Source organism: Myxine glutinosa, chromosome 10, assembly GCF_964187855.1.
Source record: "Myxine glutinosa chromosome 10, kmMyxGlut1.1, whole genome shotgun sequence".
Lineage (NCBI taxonomy): Eukaryota > Metazoa > Chordata > Myxini > Myxiniformes > Myxinidae > Myxine > Myxine glutinosa.
Window position 1 is genome coordinate 34,721,487 of NC_136270.1, and position 23,563 is coordinate 34,745,049.

Sequence of the window (23,563 nt, forward strand, 5' to 3'; positions counted from 1 at the left end):
AGAACACGCAGCTGTCAACCTGGAGATTGTATTTCACAAAGTGAATGTATTCCTATTAAGGACGCACATCCAATTTGGCAAGGAAGTCCACGGGGTATTCGGTACAGCATTGTGAGGTCATTGTGCACTTAAAGAAAAAAAAATCACAAAATACAAAGAAAAGAATGTCATCATGAAAAGTAACACCTCATGATCACCAAACAAATTATAGCACAAGAAGAAACGTCGATTTTAATTAAAGAAAACAAACATTAGAGTACCACGATGAAAAGTAAGAATTACATTTCGAATTGGACACATAAATGCTTCCGGTAAATTAATTTCAAACTGCGATACAAGAACGCTTCAGTGAGTCTAATAACATTTATACAACTTTAGTATTTACTTGCGTAACTTTCATATCGTACAGCCAATTCCTTTCCACTGTCGGGATGGAATTGTGAAATCCATTTTCAAAAAAAAGATTATCCGATGGAAACTGTTTTCAAACTTCTTATATTACCGGCAGAGCTGCACCTTTGGAGGAAATTTCTCCATTAAGAAAAAAAGTTTTTGGCTTCCAAAAAAATGCACATTATGTAAACAGTTCGGTCCTTCATACACTAACATGTATATCAATATCAAGTGTGTCCATTACACATGAGTGTTCCTGATTCCATAAAGAATTGTAAAAGGTAGACGTGTTATAAACTTTGGGAAAAAGTGTACAAATTACTATACTTTGGTGTCTTGAAAGATGTAGAGAGCTTAACTGTAACTTCCTCTCAGTTTAATAACCTTTTATTTTTTTGTTTTTGTATACAAGATCGAGGCTCATGTAAGAACATACATCAATCCCAAAAAGACAAACTGACAAATAAAACACAAGATAAAGGGAGCGGGAGACAAGATGGGGAGAGAGAGGGAAGCGCACAAGTACAACATTTGAGAGCAGGGACACCGGGAGATCTGTGAGAGGGAGAGAGGGCTTGGGGGGATGAGGCATGAGAATGGGGTGGGGGGGGGGGGGGGGTGGGAGGTCAAAAGTAGTGAGATCAAAACTTGATTGTTGATAACGCATTAAGTCTCAATGTAAAATCAGTGCACTGCAGTAGGCGAATGGCTGAGGTATGCGTTTTACATGAAAAGTCGGTGCTATGATGTGTCAGAACCCTGGACATATGAAAAAATCCCACGCTTCTTCTTCTTCTTCTTCTTTTGGAAGTCGATTTCTGCACTAATCTACGGGGTTATGGGGGTTGAGGGATTGGGGGGGGGGGGGCACTGCATCAGCAGTATGAATGTGCTTTAGTGATGAAGTCATAACTGAATCTCAGTCAAATATGAATTCACTTGATATAGAGCTAATCTATTGAAGACCTTCAATCGATTTGATGCCTTGGTGTCGAGATGGGTATGCAAATTAACCTAAACTATGTTACCGGTGTACTTGCAGATTCAAACATTTAAAATTCGAATTCACAGCATCCTGAGAAGTTTATAAACACAACCTGTGCAATATTTTTCAAGTTCAGCTTTGGGAACACCAGCTTCTGTTTTTGAGCCAACCAAATCCACAAACCAAAAGTCATAATGTTCTTCTATGTCAAATATACATATATATACACACACATATATATATATATATACTCGTATATCCTAAAAGGCATTAAAACTGCATTCCTGACTTACTAGAATATGTTTAACCATCAGATTATTTGATTTGATTTTAATTTGATGGAAATTCAAACTGGCACCATCAAACCTATTTATGACAAAACCTTTTAGTACATTGATAGGTCTAACAACCATACAGCGGAGCAGTCGTGGACTGTTCAGTCTGGTAATCTGGGTTTGATTTTTGGTCATTTCCGCAGAAGTTACAATTAGGTCTCAAGGGCTTTGAGATCTTGAAAGGGAGAGAAAAATCGTGAGGTCAACTTTCCTGATAATAAAAAGCTCCTGATATCCAATTACAGCTGGCTGAGACCCCTGTTCATCGGGCACGGATATCAATGGCGGTGGGACCGGGTTGAATCAGCTGTCCCTCCATGTCGCCCTCCCAGCACTTGGCCATAAGTTGGAGAAGCCCAAAAAAAAGAGTGCGGATGTCTTTGAAGGTGGAATTTTAAACCACCTCTACTCCACTCTCCGGAGACTGTCGGAGGCGCACACTGTGGCGAAGGTTCTTTTACTTTGTGAACTTTGGGCCCTCCTGCTCCAAAACCAATCAACTTCTTCCATCCTCTGAAGAAATGAACACTTTTGCATTGCTACAAATAAACACCACGTGACTTTTATATAATTAATTTGATCACACGTTTTAGAATTTAGATGCACGAGGACCTAAAGTAGGAAATTCAATTATTAATGAGACGAAGATGTAATTAGCTCAATGATTCGTGAGAGGCACAAACTCCGGTTGAAAGGTCACTTTGAGGTCAGGGACTTTGGGAAGGATGGTGTGGCATTGGCTGACAATGTCAAGCTTCCTTCAGCAGCAAGCACCATGGTCTGCAACTTGATAAGACTCCAGAGGATATTAATAAGACCCAAACCACAAGCGATCACCACTTATTTGGTTCCTTTTTTCTTTATGGTCTATTAAGAGTGACAGCAACTTGATGACTCACTTTGTTGAACAATTTCCACAGAGGCTCCATCGAGCGAGAAGGCCTGACATTCTATACGAGGCGCCCAAGCGGCCTACGGGTTGCCTGTAAGCTCCACACTGTAAGCTGATTTTGTCTTTCTGCTGCAGCCTGAAGACAGAAATGCAAGCTCAAGCTTGAAACACTGAGCTTGCTAACTTCGTTGAGCCATCAGTAGTTGTTTTTTGAGAGATCTCTTTTGTATCCTTGGACTGTAGTGAAAGGCAATTTGAGAGGGTCCTGGCACACATTGACCTCATCTTTACAAATGGCATCAATATGGGATCTTTAATGCCCTCTAGGAAATGCTATCAGGCAAGACAGCCGGTCCAGCATCCTCTTAGAAAGGTTGATGTACTCTATGATGCATGACCAGTCGTAGTCCTATTTTGTGATTAACCAGACACATATGTGAGTGTTACCTATTCTGTCAGCCAACAAGAAGCTAGAAAAAGCATCAAACTTTTCTACACAAGGACTTGTTAGTCATGTTGGTCCAGTCGTGCACCCAGGACATTGAAATGAAAATGGGGAACTAGTTTCACTGGTCTTGTGACTGCTCATCGTGAAAGAACAAAAAAGTACAATTTCCATCCATTCTGGGACAGATAATTTTTCCTTCAAAGCAACTGCTCATCTGCAGTCAAGTCCCACACACTACCTGCATTGGTATGCTCGATAATGCAGTGTCTGCATTGCTGCCTCACGGAGTTTAGCCATTCCGCTGGGATGAGACAACCCTGCAAGCTGAGCAGGCGTAGCTCTGGGCATCCAGTGGTGATGGCACGCAAGCCCCGGGAAGTTACGTGGTGGCATCCGCGCAACCCCAACCGACGCAGGGCCGGACAGCCCTCGGCTAAAGCCTCGAAACCCGCATCACCGAGCCTGGCGCAGTGGCCAACGTCAAGGCTCCGCAAGCGTGGGCACCCGCGAGACAATGCGGCCAGCCCGATGTCGGTGAGGGAAGGTAGACCACGGACATTGAGATAGCGCAGGCCCGGACAGTAATTGGCGAGATGGTACAGTGCAGCGTCAGTCAGGCGACCGCAGTGAGCAACGCTGAGGTAGCGAAGGCCGACCCGGAGGATCTGGGCAAGTTCCCAGATGCCGACGTCGGTGATGGCCGGGCAGTCGCACATGCTGATTTCTCGTAGTGCAGGGCAATGGCGAGCAAGGATCCGCAGCCCACTGTCTGTAACGGCTGTGCAGCGGCGGAGATAGAGGTGAGATAAAGCGGGGCAGTGCAAGGCTATGGCGTGCAAGCATTCCAGTGTGAATCCGGTACACCCAGACATATCCAGATGGCACAAGGAGAGGTGGCAACCTTGGGCCATGTGAGCAGTGGATGGAGAAGTACTGCTGACGTAGGTAATGCCTGGGCAGTCTTCAAAGGGGGAAAGACAGGTTAAACAATGGAACAATAATATTTACATCATAATCAGAATATATGCTTTCAGATTGGAACAACTGCTTACCTGAGACGTTGAGATGCTGCAAGCTGGTGCAGCATGCCAGCACAAGTGCCAAACCATGATTGGTGATGCCGTTAGAGGAAGGTAATTCGAGGCGGCGCAGTTCGGGGCAATATCGAGCCAATGTGACTAGGCCGCAATTGCTGAGGTGCTGCGTTTTTCCCAGAGTCAGGTTCTGTATCGTGAGGCACACAGGTGGTGTTTCCCAACTCAAGTGGGCTGCAATTACTGCCAATGCCCTGTCCACGTCCACACCTGCTGCACCAAACCTGGACAACAGAACAATAGACTCAGCCTTTTCACTGAATTGCTGTGGTAATATTATACAATATTGAACTACAGATTACTGCATTATGGTTAGCATATACGGAATGAAGGTGAAGGTAGCACCCAATGTCTGCAAAGCAACATCACATTTCTGTCTACAATTAATCGACAATGGTTGTTGTTGTTGTAGTTGTTGTAGTTGTATAGCCCCGAACAGTTCTTTCGAACAAGCAAGCAGCATGGTGACAGCCGATCGATCTCGCAGGAGCGACCCAGAGATCCCCCCACATCCAGGATGGCGTACTTCCACCTACACTAAGTCAGGGAATGGGAGAGAGAGAAGAGGGAAAGGGCCGGTCCATGGGGATCTATTGGCACTCTGACCTGGTGTTGGCTTAGCGGTTAGGGTGCCAGCTTGGGATCCTAGGATCCTGGGTTCGAATCCCGATCGATCGCTGAATTAACGCCAGGGGAGTTGACTCAGCCTGTCATCCTTCTGAGGTCGGCAAATTGAGTACCAGCTTGCTGGGATGAATGATCACGGTGTGTACCCCGGGTTAGAATAGGTACACCGTATCCCTGCGCATTGTAAGAGCATGACCAAGGGTTGGCGTCAGGAAGGGCATCCGGCCATAAAAACATTGCCTCAAACAGGAATCCATGATTGTCATGGGGCCCGCAAGGCTAACCCCCGCTCCAGCAGGGCAAAATGGCCTTAAAACGATCATTCATATTCATTTCATTCTGACCGTGACCGACCGCGCTGCACTGACAAATCCGGACAGCAGGGAAGAATGAGGAAGATTTGGCCACTGTCTTGCGTTTGGGGGGTACAACCAACACGAAGAGGCATCCCTGATAGTTGTCGACAATGGTTGTGATCGATGGAGCCTACTATCTATATACTAAATTGCCAAACTGTGGGTTTTGATTGTTTGGATGGACTATGGATGTATTAGTAAATCGGTGGGCGAACCATCGAAGCACTGCCTCACACCCATTGGCTGGACAGCTGGCATCGGCCGCCATTTTCCTGCTCAGGTTGGCCCAAGCCATCTGCGGAAGCATTATACAGTATTCACAATCGTTATGCCTTCCATTTCGGGTTTCTCTTTAGTGTAAAGCAAGGATTATCAAATATATATCAAAAGGTTCCAGCTGATAGCCATCATGGGCCTTGAGAATGCCTCAGGCTTTTGGCCTTCCGACCTGAATGGATTCTTTCTCTGAAGTAATAGTTTTATTCGGGAGCAATCAAGGTTGTGCTTTTTGTGCATATCGCATGAACACCTAAGCACATCAAATAAATCTCGCGCAACGTTTTGACCCGTTCATGTATAGAATCACGTTTCGACCCGTTCTCGTTTCCCATTCCCGTTTTGATCGTGGTATACAGTAGTATCTGGCTCGGATCACTTTCCACCTATCAACATCATTTATCTAAAGCAACCTCTGTGATAGATAGATTATTTATTTCTATCAACATCATTTATAAAGCAACTGATCGGATCCGATAAAGCATGAATATTTTGGGACCGGTTTTTGGGGTATTTTTGAGGCATTTTTCTTGGGTTTTTTTATGGGAATGGTTGATCCCTGTGGCACAAGTGGATTACTGCAGTGCGCAGTTCCAAGAGACCAGCATCGGGCATATATAGAGCGACTTGGTGTATTTGCAGGTAACCGGAGATAAAGGTGATTTGCGAGATGTACAATTTGACAGCAATGTCGTCTTCAGGTAGGTGCCGTAAACTATTGAATGAAGTACTGTGTTCTAAATGCAGTTATTTCTAGAAACAGCAGAGGAAAGAGAAAGCTACAAGTATTTTGAGGATGACCAGCTGAAAGCGGATTCACACACACCTTAACCACAAGTACGACTATATTTATACCAAGGAGGTGTGTATTATCTTGACAAAGTGCTCCCCACCTCGAATGTGTACATAATAACTTGTAAAAGATGGAAGTAAAAAAAATCTCTCGGGGAATTAACCCGGCCACCTGACTAATTAATTAAATACGCATGCGGCATTTCACTTCCAAGTCGATTTTCGTTTTACTTCACATGTGTGAATTCCATGTTCATGCTCATGTAAAATACAGTTTGAAAGGTCAGATGAAACCAAAAGTGTTTTATTTTATTAAAGACCACCATTTTGTTTCCGTGCGTGCTGACCCATTATACCGTCTGTTGCGCAGAAGTTCCGTGGGCTCAACTATGAACTGGTTGTTTAGAAATACCGAATAGGCTAAGTATTTGGAAACTGTTATTTGTTGAAAACATTATGAAGTACTCTGGATAGTTTTAAAATCGAGTTAGATAGGTATGTATAAGCAGTGGGGGATTGAGAGGGTATCTAGATATTGTCACGTTTGCGGAGCCGTGATCATGATGGGCCGAACAGCGTCCTCCTGCGTTGAGGGTCTTTGTAAATCCTTGTAAATGCAATGTTAGTGTGGATTGAATGATTTGTAATCTCAACCAAGCTACATGGAGCACTGGCATGTTGCGAGCTTCTCACTGCTGCATCTGGGTAGCGGGTTCGTTCAACCACCGGTCATAATGCTCCAAGAAGCACCGTTTGAAGTGAGGGTATGTGAAACATCCAAACAAAAATGTCGGTGGCCATGTTGGAAACCCATGGCTGGTGTGGGCAGGTTCATCCAACCGTGCTGAATTGGAGAATGAACAACCTTACAATCTCATGACTTTGCAGAACACAACTTTGAACATACGATCGGCATCATCAGCCAGCATGCTCTAATTATATAACATGTTCATTTATGAGGAACTTCAACACAGTCAGGAGGCCATAATAGGCCTATCCAGGCCATTATAGGCCTATACCAGCGTATTGCCAAACTTTGACAAAGTCAGATTTTTCCTCCAACCATTCAATTTTCCTGCAACTCCAAACCATTACGCCGCCGAATTAAATGTTTTCCTCCAGATTTTTCTCTGTTAGATGGCCGGGTATGACTGCGTCGTGTTCCCATGTTGAACCTCTGGCTAGTCATGCATTAAATGCGAGTTCAGATCCCATATAACCAAATGTTTGCCCAAATGTGCACTAATGTCCATGTAATTCCTGCAAAAGTACACCGATGTCTACTAATGTCTTCTATCCAGCATGTGACACGTCTACAAAACACCTCAATGAGTCTCAAACCACTGTAAAAAAATTTATAAGGCAACATTTTCTGTCTCATTTTCCAGTCTCCTTTATAGTTTTCCAAAAAGTTCCCTCTCCAAGTAATACAATGATGAAAGATCAGAGTGATTAAGTTTGTGTTGGAATTTCCATTTGGCGCTCCCTTCTTTGGCCCAGTTTTTGTCCATCGGCCTATCGCTGGATGTCAGACAAATTGGCTCGGGGTAGATACTCTTGCTTCCTGGTTGTCAGTGTTAGTTTGAGAGCAAATGTTCGATTTAAATCAGACTAGGCAGAACACGACTACCGTTCCCGGTGGGTCTTTGAGCGAGCACAGTTTTTGTTTTTCGAGTACATTTGACATCTGTGGCCCTGTATAATGCTCCGGAGCACGTACCCGGTTTTGCCTTCCATCTCAATTTATAAACTCAAGCGCCCGCGACTGATCCACAGTAAGTTTTGGCACGTGCGGACCTTTTTCCTTTTCCATGTGTGAAGTGGAAAGTGTGCGCACAAGACATTTACGCACATGCGCATCGTGGAGTAGGTAGGGTACGTGTCTGGCAGTCAAACAATATCGAAAATTATTGCAAACAGGGAATTTATTGTTTTTAGTGACGACATAATGGACACAAACTACACCAAATATTGCGGTGTACAAGATGCTGCATCAACGGTGGTAAATTTCTGAAAAAGTGTTTATTTTTTTCTCCAATCTCTAAAACCTTCATTTTATTTAAATTGAATTATCTATTTAAACACTCTAGAACACAAATCGCCTTCTTGGCACGTTCAGACGCCTTCCGTTTAGCAGTACTTGGACAAAATATTCATGCCGTATCATGTCCCGAGGGAAGAATAACTCTGAGATTCAGCATTCAGACAAATATGGCGGCGCCGAGCATCATATGGTTACCATCGCAACTGTAAAGTTAATGAACAAAGCTAATATAGATTGTGCTCGGAAACGTAAAAAATGAGTTGAAAAGACCGTCCCCATGTAATTTTTCACAAGACTACGTGGGTGAGGTATTCTATGAACGCTTTAGTTTTTCGAATTTATCTACGATAAATGGACGAGGTGTGTGTGTGTGTGTGTGTGTGTGTGTGTGTGTGTGTGTGTGTGTGTGTGTGTGTGTGTGTGTGTGTGTGTGTGTGTGTGTGTGTGTGTGTGTGTGTGTGTGTGTCATACCTTTTATGTCTATTTATTTCATATGTCTATTAAATAATTACGTACTATTGAAATGCACCTTTTAACTTTTTGGACTACTGAGACCCATTCAATAATTTAAGACCCTTTAAGACCCCTAAGATTATTAAGACCCTGAAGACACCTAAAAACCTAGAGGACCCAAAAACCCAGAAGACCCAAAAGTTCCTGAGGACCCAAAAGTCCCCAAGGACCCAAAAGACCCAGATGACCCAAAAGTCCCCAAGGACTCAAAAGACCGAAAGTACCCAGAAGACCTAAAATACCATGAAGACACCAAAACCCAAAAGACCTATAAGACCCAAAAGTCCCCAACGACCCAAAAAGACCCAGAGGACCCAAAACACCAAGAGGACCAAAAATACTCTGAAACCCCCAAAATATCCAAAAGTCCCCGAGCACCCAAAAGACTCCGAAGATCCAAAAGACCCCCGAGTCCGGCAGGCAGGTATGGTGCAAGGCTGTGAAGACCAATTCTAAATTTGGTCCAATGGACCAAAGGGCCCCCTAGTTGTTTAAAAGGTTTTGCAATGCACACTTTTCAATCCACCGAAGGAGACACTTTTTGCCTGGAATCAAAGGAAAGTGCATTTGAGTCACTTATTCACCTGTAGATAAAGTGTCTGAAAGAAGAAACAAAAATTTGATAATAATTCAGATATTAATTGTATCTTCAGCTTCACAGACTATCATTTCGACTTTTAGAAAAGACTTTTCCCTATTGGGGGACCACCTGCTGCGCATCCGTCAAAGTCGAAGTTTGGCAGGACAAAGACACGTGGCATTGCTCAAATTGACCTTGAGAAAAGCTGCAGCTAATGCTATGGTTGTCACACCAAATAAAATGATTTTATTTTAATTTGTACAATTGTTACTTTGGCCATGGTAAATTGTATGTAGACGTCTCTTGATGCGAATTGTCTACCTCCACCAACTTACTTTCCTTTTTTCCCCCGACTATCCTCAATAAATGCACGTATGTGTATTTAAACATTACAGTTAAAGCAAACACAAAATCCAAATTAAACAAAACGTTTTGTGAATGATTTATACAGGGCCATGGTGCTGACCCAAAGGCAGGTGCTCTTTTTCATAAAGATATGACCAGGTATTTCATATTCATGCGATTAAAGAAGGGAGGGACAGGATGTTGTTGCTGAAGGTTGAGATGCTCCATGATGCGTCACCCCTGCTGGCACAACTTTTGAACGGTAGCCTAAATTAATAAAAATAAATAAAAAGATGCCGATATTAACCTTTTGAGACCTGATAATATAATTGAATATAATAACGACAGAACTGCTGTTCTTCGTTGCATTAGAAGTACACGTACATCTATATAGCATATAACACCAAACGACCTTTTACATGGAGATTGAACAAAAATATTTAGCTTTTCTGATTATCCTGGTGACATATAGTAACATGCTTCTACATAGACAATACATTACCTGTCATTAAGTATTAATGACTAAAAACTGTACATTAAATAATGACTAGTGAATTGCAGGGGTTCTGTCACATTAGACATACTCACATTCCAATTGTACATACTTTATAGATGTACTCAAATTCTCATTGTACATACTTTATAGACATACTCACATTCTAATTGCACATACTTTATAGATGTACTCAAATTCTCATTGTACATACTTTATAGATGTACTCAAATTCTCATTGTACATACTTTATAGATGTACTCAAATTCTCATTGTACATACTTTATAGATGTACTCAAATTCTCATTGTACATACTTTATAGACATACTCACATTCTAATTGCACATACTGTATAGATGTACTCAAATTCTCATTGTACATACTTTATAGACATACTCGCATTCTAATTGCACATACTTTATAGATGTACTCAAATTCTCATTGTACATACTTTATAGACATACTCGCATTCTAATTGCACATACTTTATAGACATACTCGCATTCTAATTGCACATACTTTATAGACATACTCGCATTCTAATTGTACATACTTTATAGACATATTCACATTCTAACAGTACAAACTTTATAGACATACTCGCATTCTAATTGTACATATTTTATAGATATACTCGCATTCTAATTGTACATACTTTATAGACATACTCGCATTCTAATTGCACATACTTTATAGACATACTCGCATTCTAATTGTACATACTTTATAGACATACTCGCATTCTAATTGCACATACTTTATAGACACACTCGCATTCTAATTGTACATACTTTATAGACATACTCGCATTCTAATTGCACATACTTTATAGACACACTCGCATTCTAATTGTACATACTTTATAGACATACTCGCATTCTAATTGCACATACTTTATAGACATACTCACATTCTAATTGCACATACTTTATAGACATACTCGCATTCTAATTGCACATACTTTATAGACATACTCGCATTCTAATTGTACATACTTTATAGACATACTCGCATTCTAATTGCACATACTTTATAGACATACTCGCATTCTAATTGCACATACTTTATAGACATACTCACATTCTAATTGCACATACTTTATAGACGTACTCACATTCTAACAGTACAAACTTTATAGACGTACTCACATTCTAATGGCACATACTTTATAGACGTACTCGCATTCTAATTGTACATACTTTATAGACGTACTCGCATTCTAATTGTACATACTTTATAGACGTACTCACATTCTAATTGTACATACTTTATAGACGTACTCACATTCTAATTGTACATACTTTATAGACGTACTCACATTCTAATTGTACATACTTTATAGACGTACTCACATTCTAAATGTACATACTTTATAGATGTACTCACATTCTAATTGTACATACTTTATAGACGTACTCACATTCTAATTGTACATACTTTATAGACATACTCGCATTCTAAGTGTACATACTTTAGAGATGTACTCAAATTCTCATTGTACATACTTTATAGATATACACACATTCTAATTGTACATACTTTATAGACTTACTCGCATTCTAATTGTACATACTTTATAGACATACTCGCATTCTAATTGTATATACTTTATAGATGTACTTGCATTCTAATTGTACATACTTTATAGACTTACTCGCATTCTAATTGTACATACTTTCTAGACGTACTCACATTCTAATTGTACATACTTTATAGACATACTCACATTCTAATTGCACATACTGTATAGATGTACTCAAATTCTCATTGTACATACTTTATAGACATACTCGCATTCTAATTGCACATACTTTATAGATGTACTCAAATTCTCATTGTACATACTTTATAGACATACTCGCATTCTAATTGCACATACTTTATAGACATACTCGCATTCTAATTGCACATACTTTATAGACATACTCGCATTCTAATTGTACATACTTTATAGACATATTCACATTCTAACAGTACAAACTTTATAGACATACTCGCATTCTAATTGTACATATTTTATAGATATACTCGCATTCTAATTGTACATACTTTATAGACATACTCGCATTCTAATTGCACATACTTTATAGACATACTCGCATTCTAATTGTACATACTTTATAGACATACTCGCATTCTAATTGCACATACTTTATAGACACACTCGCATTCTAATTGTACATACTTTATAGACATACTCGCATTCTAATTGCACATACTTTATAGACACACTCGCATTCTAATTGTACATACTTTATAGACATACTCGCATTCTAATTGCACATACTTTATAGACATACTCACATTCTAATTGCACATACTTTATAGACATACTCGCATTCTAATTGCACATACTTTATAGACATACTCGCATTCTAATTGTACATACTTTATAGACATACTCGCATTCTAATTGCACATACTTTATAGACATACTCGCATTCTAATTGCACATACTTTATAGACATACTCACATTCTAATTGCACATACTTTATAGACGTACTCACATTCTAACAGTACAAACTTTATAGACGTACTCACATTCTAATGGCACATACTTTATAGACGTACTCGCATTCTAATTGTACATACTTTATAGACGTACTCGCATTCTAATTGTACATACTTTATAGACGTACTCACATTCTAATTGTACATACTTTATAGACGTACTCACATTCTAATTGTACATACTTTATAGACGTACTCACATTCTAATTGTACATACTTTATAGACGTACTCACATTCTAAATGTACATACTTTATAGATGTACTCACATTCTAATTGTACATACTTTATAGACGTACTCACATTCTAATTGTACATACTTTATAGACATACTCGCATTCTAAGTGTACATACTTTAGAGATGTACTCAAATTCTCATTGTACATACTTTATAGATATACACACATTCTAATTGTACATACTTTATAGACTTACTCGCATTCTAATTGTACATACTTTATAGACATACTCGCATTCTAATTGTATATACTTTATAGATGTACTTGCATTCTAATTGTACATACTTTATAGACTTACTCGCATTCTAATTGTACATACTTTCTAGACGTACTCACATTCTAATTGTACATACTTTATAGACGTATTCACATTCTAATTGTTCATAATTTATAGATGTATTGACATTCTAATTGTACATAATTTATCGATGTATTGACATTCTAATTGTACATAACTTATAGATGTACTTCGCATTCACAACCTTAAGGAGAGATCTCACCATACATTGCGCCATATTCTCGGATCCCAGGCGAGATGATACCATTGGTGGCACACCCGGGCACACCGGGCCCGGCTGTCGGCCGGCAGGAACCTCAGAATGTGCAGCACAGTGCTGTCGCGAAATCTTGGCCACGGAAAAATCTTCCTTTTCCCATTCGGTGCTTCTGTGGCATGTGGCAAGGTCAGGCCGACTGAGGAAGAGGCCATGCATATAAGATTAGGGCCAAGGTCTGGGTAGATATGAGGCTGCAGCCTTGTTATGGGGATACTAAAAGGGGAGCAATGATGGTGACTTTTTAACTTCCCTTTTGAGATGAGACTCCGCTGTGTGCTGTGGAAGTCCCAGCAAGAGGCCTTGTAGTAATATTTCATTGCAGAGACACAGCCACAAGCGTTTGAGTTTGCGGCAGTAGGGACCGCTTGCGATACGGGTGTGCGCAGTGGCTGGCACAAACAAGCTTCTGTTTGCACTCTCCGGGAACTCAAGGTCACACTCTTTGGCCTTGAAGACTTCTGCTTTAAAGATGCTCTAGCCACACACCCTGCTGGGCCTTTCTGTGCCTCGCTCATGTTTCCTTCTAATTGGTCTGTGATTTCAGCATCCTCATCAGGAAGCTGCATTGTACTCTGCTTCCTGGAATTTGCATGTGGTGCAGATGGAAATCTCTGGCTGTCCGACCGTGGTGTAGGTGATGTCGACGTCGGACAGTACGTTGGCTTGGTTGGTGATGGACCGTTGTGGCACAGAGAAATCGGTTGGCTACACGAACACATTTGCCAGTCATGATCGGTCCAGCTGCAACAGCCTGGAAGATTGTTTATCGGATAAAATGTTGGCGAATGGCTGCGGTTCATGGCAGTGCGCAATGAGCGGGTGTGAGATGGACAATGGCCAACTGTGTGATCACCGGAAGTGCCCTCGGAACGCAGGTCAATTGTAGCAGGAGGCCAGAGTTGGTGATGGCAAATGGGGCATTTCTGGACAGTGGTGAATTGCTGCGGGGCGAATCCATGTTTCAGGGCCCCGGTCAAACAGTCCGCCGCGTCACAAGAACAGGGAACGGCACAAAGGGAGCCCTTGACACATGGCCACTCCTGTGTCCACTCTTGAGCCTCCTCATCTGGAGGTCGTTCGAGCAACTGGCAGGCAGGAGACGGATTGGTTGAAAAGCTTTTGCAGTCATGGGCGCACGGACCAAAAGAACGACACGGTTCCTTAAAGGGTAAAGGCAGGTAACACTCCTGGAAGGTTTGTGAAGCGCAGTTGTAGACCTGCGCCTCCGTGGTGGTGACGCTTTGAGATGGAGACGGACAATGCGAGATCATTGAAGGCAATGGCGTGTTGTGAAAAACCTGAGACGAAGGAGGTGGGTGAATAAGTGCCTGGATTTTCAAGGCATTGGCAGATGATTGAGGGTAGGATTTGGCTTCCTTAAAGCTGTGCAGTGATACTTTGGTGGAGCCGTGACCCTCAAAGCAGGGGATGGGTCCATCTTGTACACTTACTCCTGAATCTGCAAAAGTGAGAAGGAAAAACAAAAGGCATCTCAACACCAGACTAGGTACACAAATACACACAGTTGTCACATATTGCAGCCATGTTTGTTAACTTTACACAGGGGTCAATGTTTCAATTGGATTGCATTCAAAGAACCATGATGCAAACACTTTATACATAACACATCAACAAATCATTCCATTTTTGCTCATACATTATCTAGCCCTGCGGAAGAGTTGAATGACAGAGTATGTAAGGTTAACTTCCTGATGGAGTGAAAGGTAACAAACAGACATGGTGCAGACAGGGGCAGACGTATGTGGGGAATGAGTGAACACGTTGGAAAGTTAAGTAAACTTCGAAAAGTTAAAAGGTGGTGACAGAGAAAGATTTGGGACTTATGTACCAAATGAAACGATGCTATCAGAAAGTTATAACTTGCGTTATACCTGCAACCTGGATTCACAATGACACGTGCACACATACACCTGTTATGCTCCGACGAATCAAAACAAAAACTAGAAAGCATCTGAAAATGCAAAGCCCGTCCATGTCCGTTTGTATTCAGATGCCTACTTCTTCTTCTTCTGCTTCCTCTGCTTCTTCTTCTTCCGTATGCTCAAAATAACGAAAACAGTTTTAAAAATACAAAATGAAAATTGATGATTTTACGCAGCCTTGACCTTGGAGCTTTACATCTAAAAAATATATATATATATATCGACTCCTACCTTTTGTTTTGATTAGTAAACCAATTCAGTGACCAACGATGCAAATTCTTTAAATTTCAGGTTAATCGGATGAAAATTGACGATTTTATGTGACGCTGACCTTTGACCTTTTGACCAAATTATTAATTTGCCTTCTCCATATTCTCATAATAAAACTTTATTGAAAAATTTATGACGAACTCAAATGGTAAATTAAAATTTCAGGACAATTGGATGTATGCATGTCTGTACCCCTTGTCTGCCTGTCCTATGCGTGCTTGTCTGTACCCCTTGTCTGCCTGTCTTATGCGTGCTTGTCTGTACCCCTTGTCTGCCTGTCCTATGCATGCATGTCTGTACCCCTTGTCTGCCTGTCCTGTGCGTGCTTGTCTGTACCCCTTGTCTGCCTGTCTTATGCGTGCTTGTCTGTACCCCTTGTCTGCCTGTCCCATGCATGCATGTCTGTACCCCTTGTCTGCCTGTCCTATACATGCTTGTCTGTACCCCTTGTCTGCCTGTCCCACGCATGCTTGTCTGTACCCCTTGTCTGCCTGCTCGATGCCCGCCTGTCCGTAACCTTGTCTGCCTGTCCTATGCGTGCTTGTCTGTACCCCTTGTGTGCCTCTCCCATGTAATCTTGTCTGTACCCCTTGTCTGCCTATCCTCACCATGCTTGTCTGTACCCCTTGTCTGCCTGTCCTATGCATGCTTTTCTGTACCCCTTTCTTTAGCCTGTTCTATGTATTATTGTCTGTACTCCTTGTCTGCCTGTCCTATGTATTCTTGTCTGTACCCCTTGTCTGCCTGCTCTATGCCCGCTTGTCCGTAACCTTGTCTGCCTGCCCTATGTATGCTTGTATGTACCCCTTGTGTGCCTCTCCCATGTAATCTTGTCTGTACCCCTTGTCTGCCTGTCCTATGCATGCTTTTCTGTACTCCCTTTCTTTTGCCTGTACTATGTGTTCTTGTCCTGTAACCCATGTCTGCCTGTCCTATGTTTTCGTGTCTGTACTATACCCCTTGTTGCCTGTCCGATGCATTGTTGTCTGTAGGCTAACCCTTGTCTGCCTGTTCTATGTATTCCTGCCTGTACCCCTTGTCTGCCTGTTCTATGTATTCTTGTCTGTACTCCTTGTCTGCCTGTCCTATGTATTCTTGTATGTACCCCTTGTCTGCCTGTTCTATGTATTCTTGTCCGTACTCCTTGTCTGCCTGTTCTATGTATTCTTGTCCGTACTCCTTGTCTGCCTGTCCTATGTATTCTTGTCCGTACTCCTTGTCTGCCTGTTCTATGTATTCTTGTCCGTACTCCTTGTCTGCCTGTCCTATGTATTCTTGTATGTACCCCTTGTCTGCCTGTCCTATGTATTCTTGTATGTACCCCTTGTCTGCCTGTCCTATGTATTCTTGTATGTACCCCTTGTCTGCCTGTTCTATGTATTCTTGTCCGTACTCCTTGTCTGCCTGTTCTATGTATTCTTGTCCGTACTCCTTGTCTGCCTGTCCTATGTATTCTTGTATGTACCCCTTGTCTGCCTGTCCTATGTAATCATCTTGTCTGTACTGTCTGTTAGTGTTATGAAATCAGGTCGAGACCTCGTTTCCCAGATACGAGGCTTTATTGAAATCTATCTCCACATACCCTATTTTAATAGTTAAAGCAGAAACTCCTCGCCCGTTGGGAGTTTCAACATAAAAAGCTGCGACTGATAGAAATTTAAGGAGCGATGAATGAAATGCACACGACGTGGTGACGTCATCGTCTTATTATTTGTTTAGATGAAACGCTAACGAACACGTAAAATGGCGGGACATGTATCAAGTTAAATTGCTTCAGCCTTTGCTAAACACAAATTAAATAATTAGCATTTGTCAAAACCGATGTTTTCCTGGCGGAGATCCAGGTAAGTGCGAGAACACACATTTTACTTTGTTACCTATACACCGCCTCCTACGTGATGTGTAAAAGTGCATTAGAAACGACAAGCCAAGAAGCCGTTCAATTCCCAAACTTCCTTCAAAATGTGGTGAGTTGTGCGGGCACTTTCTGCACAGTGAACAAAGGGCCGTCTGTCCTTGTGTAAGCTACAGTGTTTGTGATGGCTGAGGGGTGAAGCAAGGAAGCACGACGAGGGGAACGATGGCAGCCTGACCCCACGTGACCCGTACCACCAGAGCGGGAAAGGCGGCGAGGGCCAAGCTGCTCCCGGAAATCAGCGTCAGTTTCTCGGCACTTTAGCTTCGGAGGATTGCGATTGGAGAGTTGCACAAGTGACACCTGTAATTGCAAGGCCAAACGAGCCCCAAGGAAGTTGTTCGCTTAGAGTGGGAATATTTGACGAGTGGACAAAGGTGGGGTATGATACCCCCCCATACTTGAAACCTCATTGTTCAGTATGCAGAGGGTTGCGTAGCTGACGGTATAGGGGAGAAATTTCAAAAAGGAACAAGAAAGAGCAATCAGAGATTGCAGACTCTCGCCAGTACGTGTTTGTGTGGTTTATTGATGACGTAGATTGATGTTAAGTCCAATATGGCTGCCGAATCATGTGAACGATGACGTCGGCAATTTAATTATCCTGTACAATCTTTGTGTAGATCACGCTCAAGAAATTTCAGACTGATCAGATCAAGCGTTCTACTTGTCTAATTATGACGTCATAATGAAGATACCGATGACATCATCATGAATATATGTTGTTCCCCATGGGGAGTACTTGACAATGAGCCATGTTTCAATTTTTTCATGGAGCCACTTCAGAGATACAGAGGTGCAAAGTTTTTCGATTTTCCAAGATGGCGCCTGTACTACGTGATCTATGACGTAATAAATATTTTTCTAAATCTACAGGAGGAGGTGCTCCTACAGTGAAAATGCTTTGTGAATCAGACCAACATTTGCAGAGAAAAGCATACTCCCGTTCTGTGGACAAACAAACAAGAAGACATCATGCAGAGCACGATACTTGCAAAATCCACACACACCCTATACACGCCCCCCCCCCCCCACCCCCCGCTTCCCCCCAAAAAGTTGCCATTTATCCATCAAATTGTCCATTTCATCAAGATTATAATTGACGATCTTGATCAAATCTCGGGTCAATAAGATGAAAAATGATGATTTTTCAGATGAAAATTAATGATTTTATAAGTTTGACCTTGAGTTGACCTTTAACCTTAAATAGTTGGTTTCCCAATTCAGTGAGGCACCATGTAGTTGCTGTTTAATTGTCGAGTTAATAGGATGAAAATTGATGATTTTTCAGATGAAAATTTATGATTTTAGAAGTTTGACCTTGAGTTGACCTTTAACCTTAAATAGTTGGTTTCCCAATTCAGTGAGGCACCATGTAATTGCTGTTTAATTGTCGAGTTAATAGGATGAAAATTGATGATTTTTCAGATGAAAATTGATGATTTTAGAAGTTTGACATTGAGTTGACCTTTAACCTGAAATAGTTGGTTTCTCAATTCAGTGAGGCACCATGTAATTGCTGTTTAAATTTCAAGTTAATAGGATGAAAATTTATGATTTTAGAAGTTTGACCTTGAGTTGACCTTTAACCTGAAATAGTTGGTTTCACAATTCAGCGAGACATCATGCAATTGCTGTTTAATTTTCAAGTTAATAGGATGAAAATTGATGATTTTTCCGATGAATATTGATGATTTTAGAAGTTTGACCTTGAGTTGACCTTTAACCTCAAATAGTTGGTTTCACAATTCAGTGAGGCACCATGTAATTGCTGTTTAAATTTCAAGTTAATAGGATGAAAATTTATGATTTTAGAAGTTTGACCTTGAGTTGACCTTTAACCTGAAATAGTTGGTTTCACAATTCAGCGAGACATCATGCAATTGCTGTTTAATTTCCAAGTTAATAGGATGAAAATTGATGATTTTTCCGATGAAAATTGATGATTTTAGAAGTTTGACCTTGAGTTGACCTTTAACCTCAAATAGTTCGTTTCCCAATTCAGTGAGACACTATATAATTGCTGTTTAAATTTCAAGTTAATAGGATGAAAATTGATGATTTTAGAAGTTTGACCTTGAGTTGACCTTTAACCTCAAATAGTTGGTTTCCCAATTCAGTGAGGCACTATGTAATTGCTGTTTAAATTTCAAGTTAATAGGATGAAAATTGATGATTTTTCAGATGAAAATGGATTATTTTCTTCGTTTGACCTTGAGTTGACCTTTAACCTCAAATAGTTCGTTTCCCAATTCAGTGAGACACTATATAATTGCTGTTTAAATTTCAAGTTAATAGGATGAAAATTGATGATTTTTCAGATGAAAATTGATGATTTTAGAAGTTTGAACCTTGTTTTTTTTTTGTTGTTTTTTTTGTATACAAGATCGAGGCTCGTGAAAGAGCTAACATTAATCACACAAAAAGACAAACCGACACACAAAACACAAAAAACAAGCGGAGCGGCAGACAAGATGGGGAGAGAGGGGGAAGGACACAAAAGAGATGGGGAAGAGGGGGAAGGACACAAACACAACATTTGAGAGCAGGGACATCGGGAGGACTTGGGGGGAGGTGGGAGAGGAATAAAACATATGAACACTGCAAGGACTCTGGGGTGAATTACAGGGGGTAGAAAAGATCAAGGTTTTCGATGGGGGACCTCAAAGTTGTTAACCTCAAAGTTAAAGTTGACCTTTAACCTCAAATAGTTGGTTTCCCAATTCAGTGAGACACTATGCAATTGGTGTTTAATTGTCGAGTTAATAGGATGAAAATTGATGATTTTTCAGATGAAAATTGATGATTTTAGAAGTTTGACCTTGAGTTGACCTTTAACCTCAAATAGTTGGTTTCCCAATTCAGTGAGACACTATGTAATTGCTGTATAATTTTCAAGTTAATAGGATGAAAATTGATGATTTTGACAAACACAAACGCTCACAGACAAACACAAACAAATGGGTGAAACCCATAACCCCCGTCCACCTTCGGTGGCACAGGCAAAAAGAAATGATGCTGAATAAGAAATATTTGAGAGGTGGGAAAAGCAAATCGAGGGAGAGACTATCGACCGGGGTGACCTCCTGACAGCTGACTGTCTCATAATTGTCATATCATAGATGCTACGAGGAAGTCCTGAGCACATTGGCAGTGACCGAGTAAAATGAGCAAACTCCGATATCGGGGCCTGGGGACGACTTTTCTCCTTTCGACCGGTCATTCTTGAACCCCCAACCCAACGCCTAACAACTCAAGCGTGCGACATCTCATACCAGAATTCCCTCGACTTCCTGTATCTGCTGTCGTTGACACTTCCCGTACTCCAGTTTGAAGCAACCAACCAATCGGTGAGCCGGCTCAAGTCAGCGGAGGTTGAACCAGCCACAGGGCAGAAAGATGCAAATTCCTGTTCAAGTCTGGCTACATACAGGCAGAAGGAGAAGGGTCAGGAATCGATTAACAATGGACTACAAAACAAATTAACCTGAACTGGGCCAATTATGTCTGAATTACCTCCGCCACCAAAGGTGGATGGAGGTTATGTTTTCACCCCTGTTGTGGCGGGCACAATGGTCAATAATTCCGCGCACCAGTGGGTGGCGCGAGCGTCCGGGCGTGGAACTGAGATACATGCCCCGCCTTTCGGCCGTTCGGCCACGCCCGGGGGCAAGGCGTGGCCTCGGGATATATATGCGGGCTCTAAGGTCGAGCCCGCCCAGTGCTGATGTGCGAGCTTGTAATAAAGTGCTTTCGTTTGTATCCACGCGTTGTGGCCTACCTTTCTGGCAATTGAGTCATGTGTGCACAGCACCACACAGGTGACCCCGACTGGTTCAGCCGTTGCTGACCCCCGAACGCACCATGGCTATCAACGCCGTCGCCATCAAACTCTCGGAGTTCTGGGAAGCGCAAGCCGACGTTTGGTTTGTGCAGGCCGAAGCTCAATTCCAACTCCGGGGCATCACGGCGGACGAGACCAGGTACTACCACGTGGTCGCCGCCCTCGGGCCCGACACTGCCGCCCACGTCGTGTCCATCCTTCGGTGTCCGCCGGGTGACCACAAGTACGAGGCACTCAAACGTCTCCTCCTCGCCACGTTCAGGCTCACGGAGGTCGAATGCGCCGACCGCCTCCTGGACCTTCCCGCCCTCGGCGACACACGACCATCCGTCCGGATGGATTTTATGCTGTCCCTGCTTGGAGACCAGCGCCCGGATTTCTTGTTCCGAGCACTTTTCCTCCACCAGCTACCTGTACAGTTGCGCCTCGCGCTGGCCGGTTCCAAAATAACGGAACCCCGTGCCCTGGCCGGAGAGGCCGACAAATTTTTCGCGGCCTGCGACACGCGGTCGGTGTACGGTGCTGCCGTAGTGGATCCCGGTGTGGAGGCTCCAGTGCCCCCTGCTTCCCTCGTGGCCGCTGCTACGCCCCGCCCACTACCACCGCCGCCACCACCACTGCCGCCGGCATGTCCGACGCGGCCGCAAACCTGGTGCTACGACCATGCCAGGTTCGGCCGCAAGGCTAGAACGTGCCGCCCGCCGTGTTCTTTTGACGGGTCGGGAAACGACCGGGCCGGCGCTCACTTGCGGCCATGAGCGTCGGCCATTCCAGCAGCCTCCTGTTCATCACGGACACCTCGTCTGGTCGTCGTTTTCTGTGCGACACGGGAGCACAGGTAAGTGTCCTCCCTGCCTCCGCATCCGACAAGCAAGCCGCGGGCCGGGGCCCCGCTTTGCTTGCCGCCAACGGAACACCCATCCGCACATTCGGGAAGCGTTGCCTCTCACTGCGGTTCGGAGGGCAGCGTTTCAAATGGTCGTTCATCACCGCCAGAGTGCCAATGGCCCTGCCCGGTGCGGACTTCCTTTGTGCGAATGGGCTGTTGGTGGACGTTAAGCATCGACGTCTCATCCAGGCCGAAACCTTCAGCTCGGTCGCTTGTTCGCTGAGCAGCTCGTTGAGCAGCTCGCTGAGCAGCTCACCGAGCGGCTTGCCAAGCGGCTTGCTGAGTGGTTCCGTCCCGGCGAGATTAGTTTGTACGCTTCCGGCAGAGGACGAGTTTACCCGCCTCCTCGCCAGTTTCCCGGCACTCACGCGGCCCACCTTCTCAGCTGTGGCCGTCAAACACGGGGTGGAGCACCATATCCCCACCGTCGGCCCACCGGTCTACGCCCGGGCGCGCCGCCTCGACCCCACGAATCTCGCCGTGGCGAAAGCGGAGTTCGCCACGCTGGAACGGCTGGGCATCGTACGGCGCTCCAACAGCGCTTGGGCCTCTCCTCTGCACATTGTGCCCAAGCCCAGCGGCGGATGGCGGCCGTGCGGTGACTACCGCCGGCTCAACGATGCCACCACCCCTGACTGCTACCCGGTCCCGCATATTCAAGACTTTTCTGCCCGGTTGGCAAACACGACCGTTTTCTCTAAGGTGGACCTCATCCGGGGCTACCACCAGGTCCCCGTACAACCGGACGATGTCCCAAAGACGGCCGTCATCACTCCTTTCGGCCTCTTTGAGTTCCTGCGTATGCCTTTTGGGTTGAAGAATGCGGCCCAGGCGTTCCAGCGGCTCATGGACAGCGTCTTGCACGACTTACCTTTCATCTATGTCTACCTGGACGACATCCTAGTCGCGAGCGCGTCCCGGGAGGAGCACCTGCTCCACCTACGCATGCTCTTCGAACGCCTGGGCCAGCATGGCCTGATCATCAACCCCGCGAAGTGCCGTTTCGGCGTCACCGCCATCGACTTCTTGGGGCACCGCATCACCAGGCATGGGGCCATCCCTTTACCGGCCATGGTGGAGGCCGTCAAGATTTTCCCGCGCCCCCGCATGATCAAGGGGCTCCAGGAATTCCTGGGCATGGTCAATTTTTACCACCGCTTCGTGCCCCGCGTCGCCCAGCTCCTGCGCCCCCTGCATGAGGCCCTCCGGGGGAAGCCGGGC

The 23,563-nt window shown here is 43.5% G+C and overlaps 1 protein-coding gene across 2 annotated transcripts in view; it reads right to left on the bottom strand.

Annotated features, from left to right (window-relative positions):
* Positions 1-205: 205 nt before the first annotated feature.
* Positions 206-23,563, bottom strand: part of LOC137434456 (uncharacterized) — a 94,249-nt gene continuing 70,891 nt past the window's right edge. Inside the window, exons 3-6 of one of the 2 annotated variants that reach the window (XM_068127465.2) lie at positions 13,425-14,940; positions 4,106-4,371; positions 3,292-4,014; positions 206-1,221 (exon numbers count right to left, since the gene is read on the bottom strand). In XM_068127465.2, coding sequence (XP_067983566.2) covers positions 1,217-1,221; positions 3,292-4,014; positions 4,106-4,371; positions 13,425-14,940 — 2,510 coding nt within the window. In that variant the 3' untranslated portion in view covers positions 206-1,216. Of the gene's footprint in view, positions 4,015-4,105; positions 4,372-13,424; positions 14,941-23,563 lie in introns of both variants that reach the window. The other variant, XM_068127464.2, reaches the window with a different exon arrangement.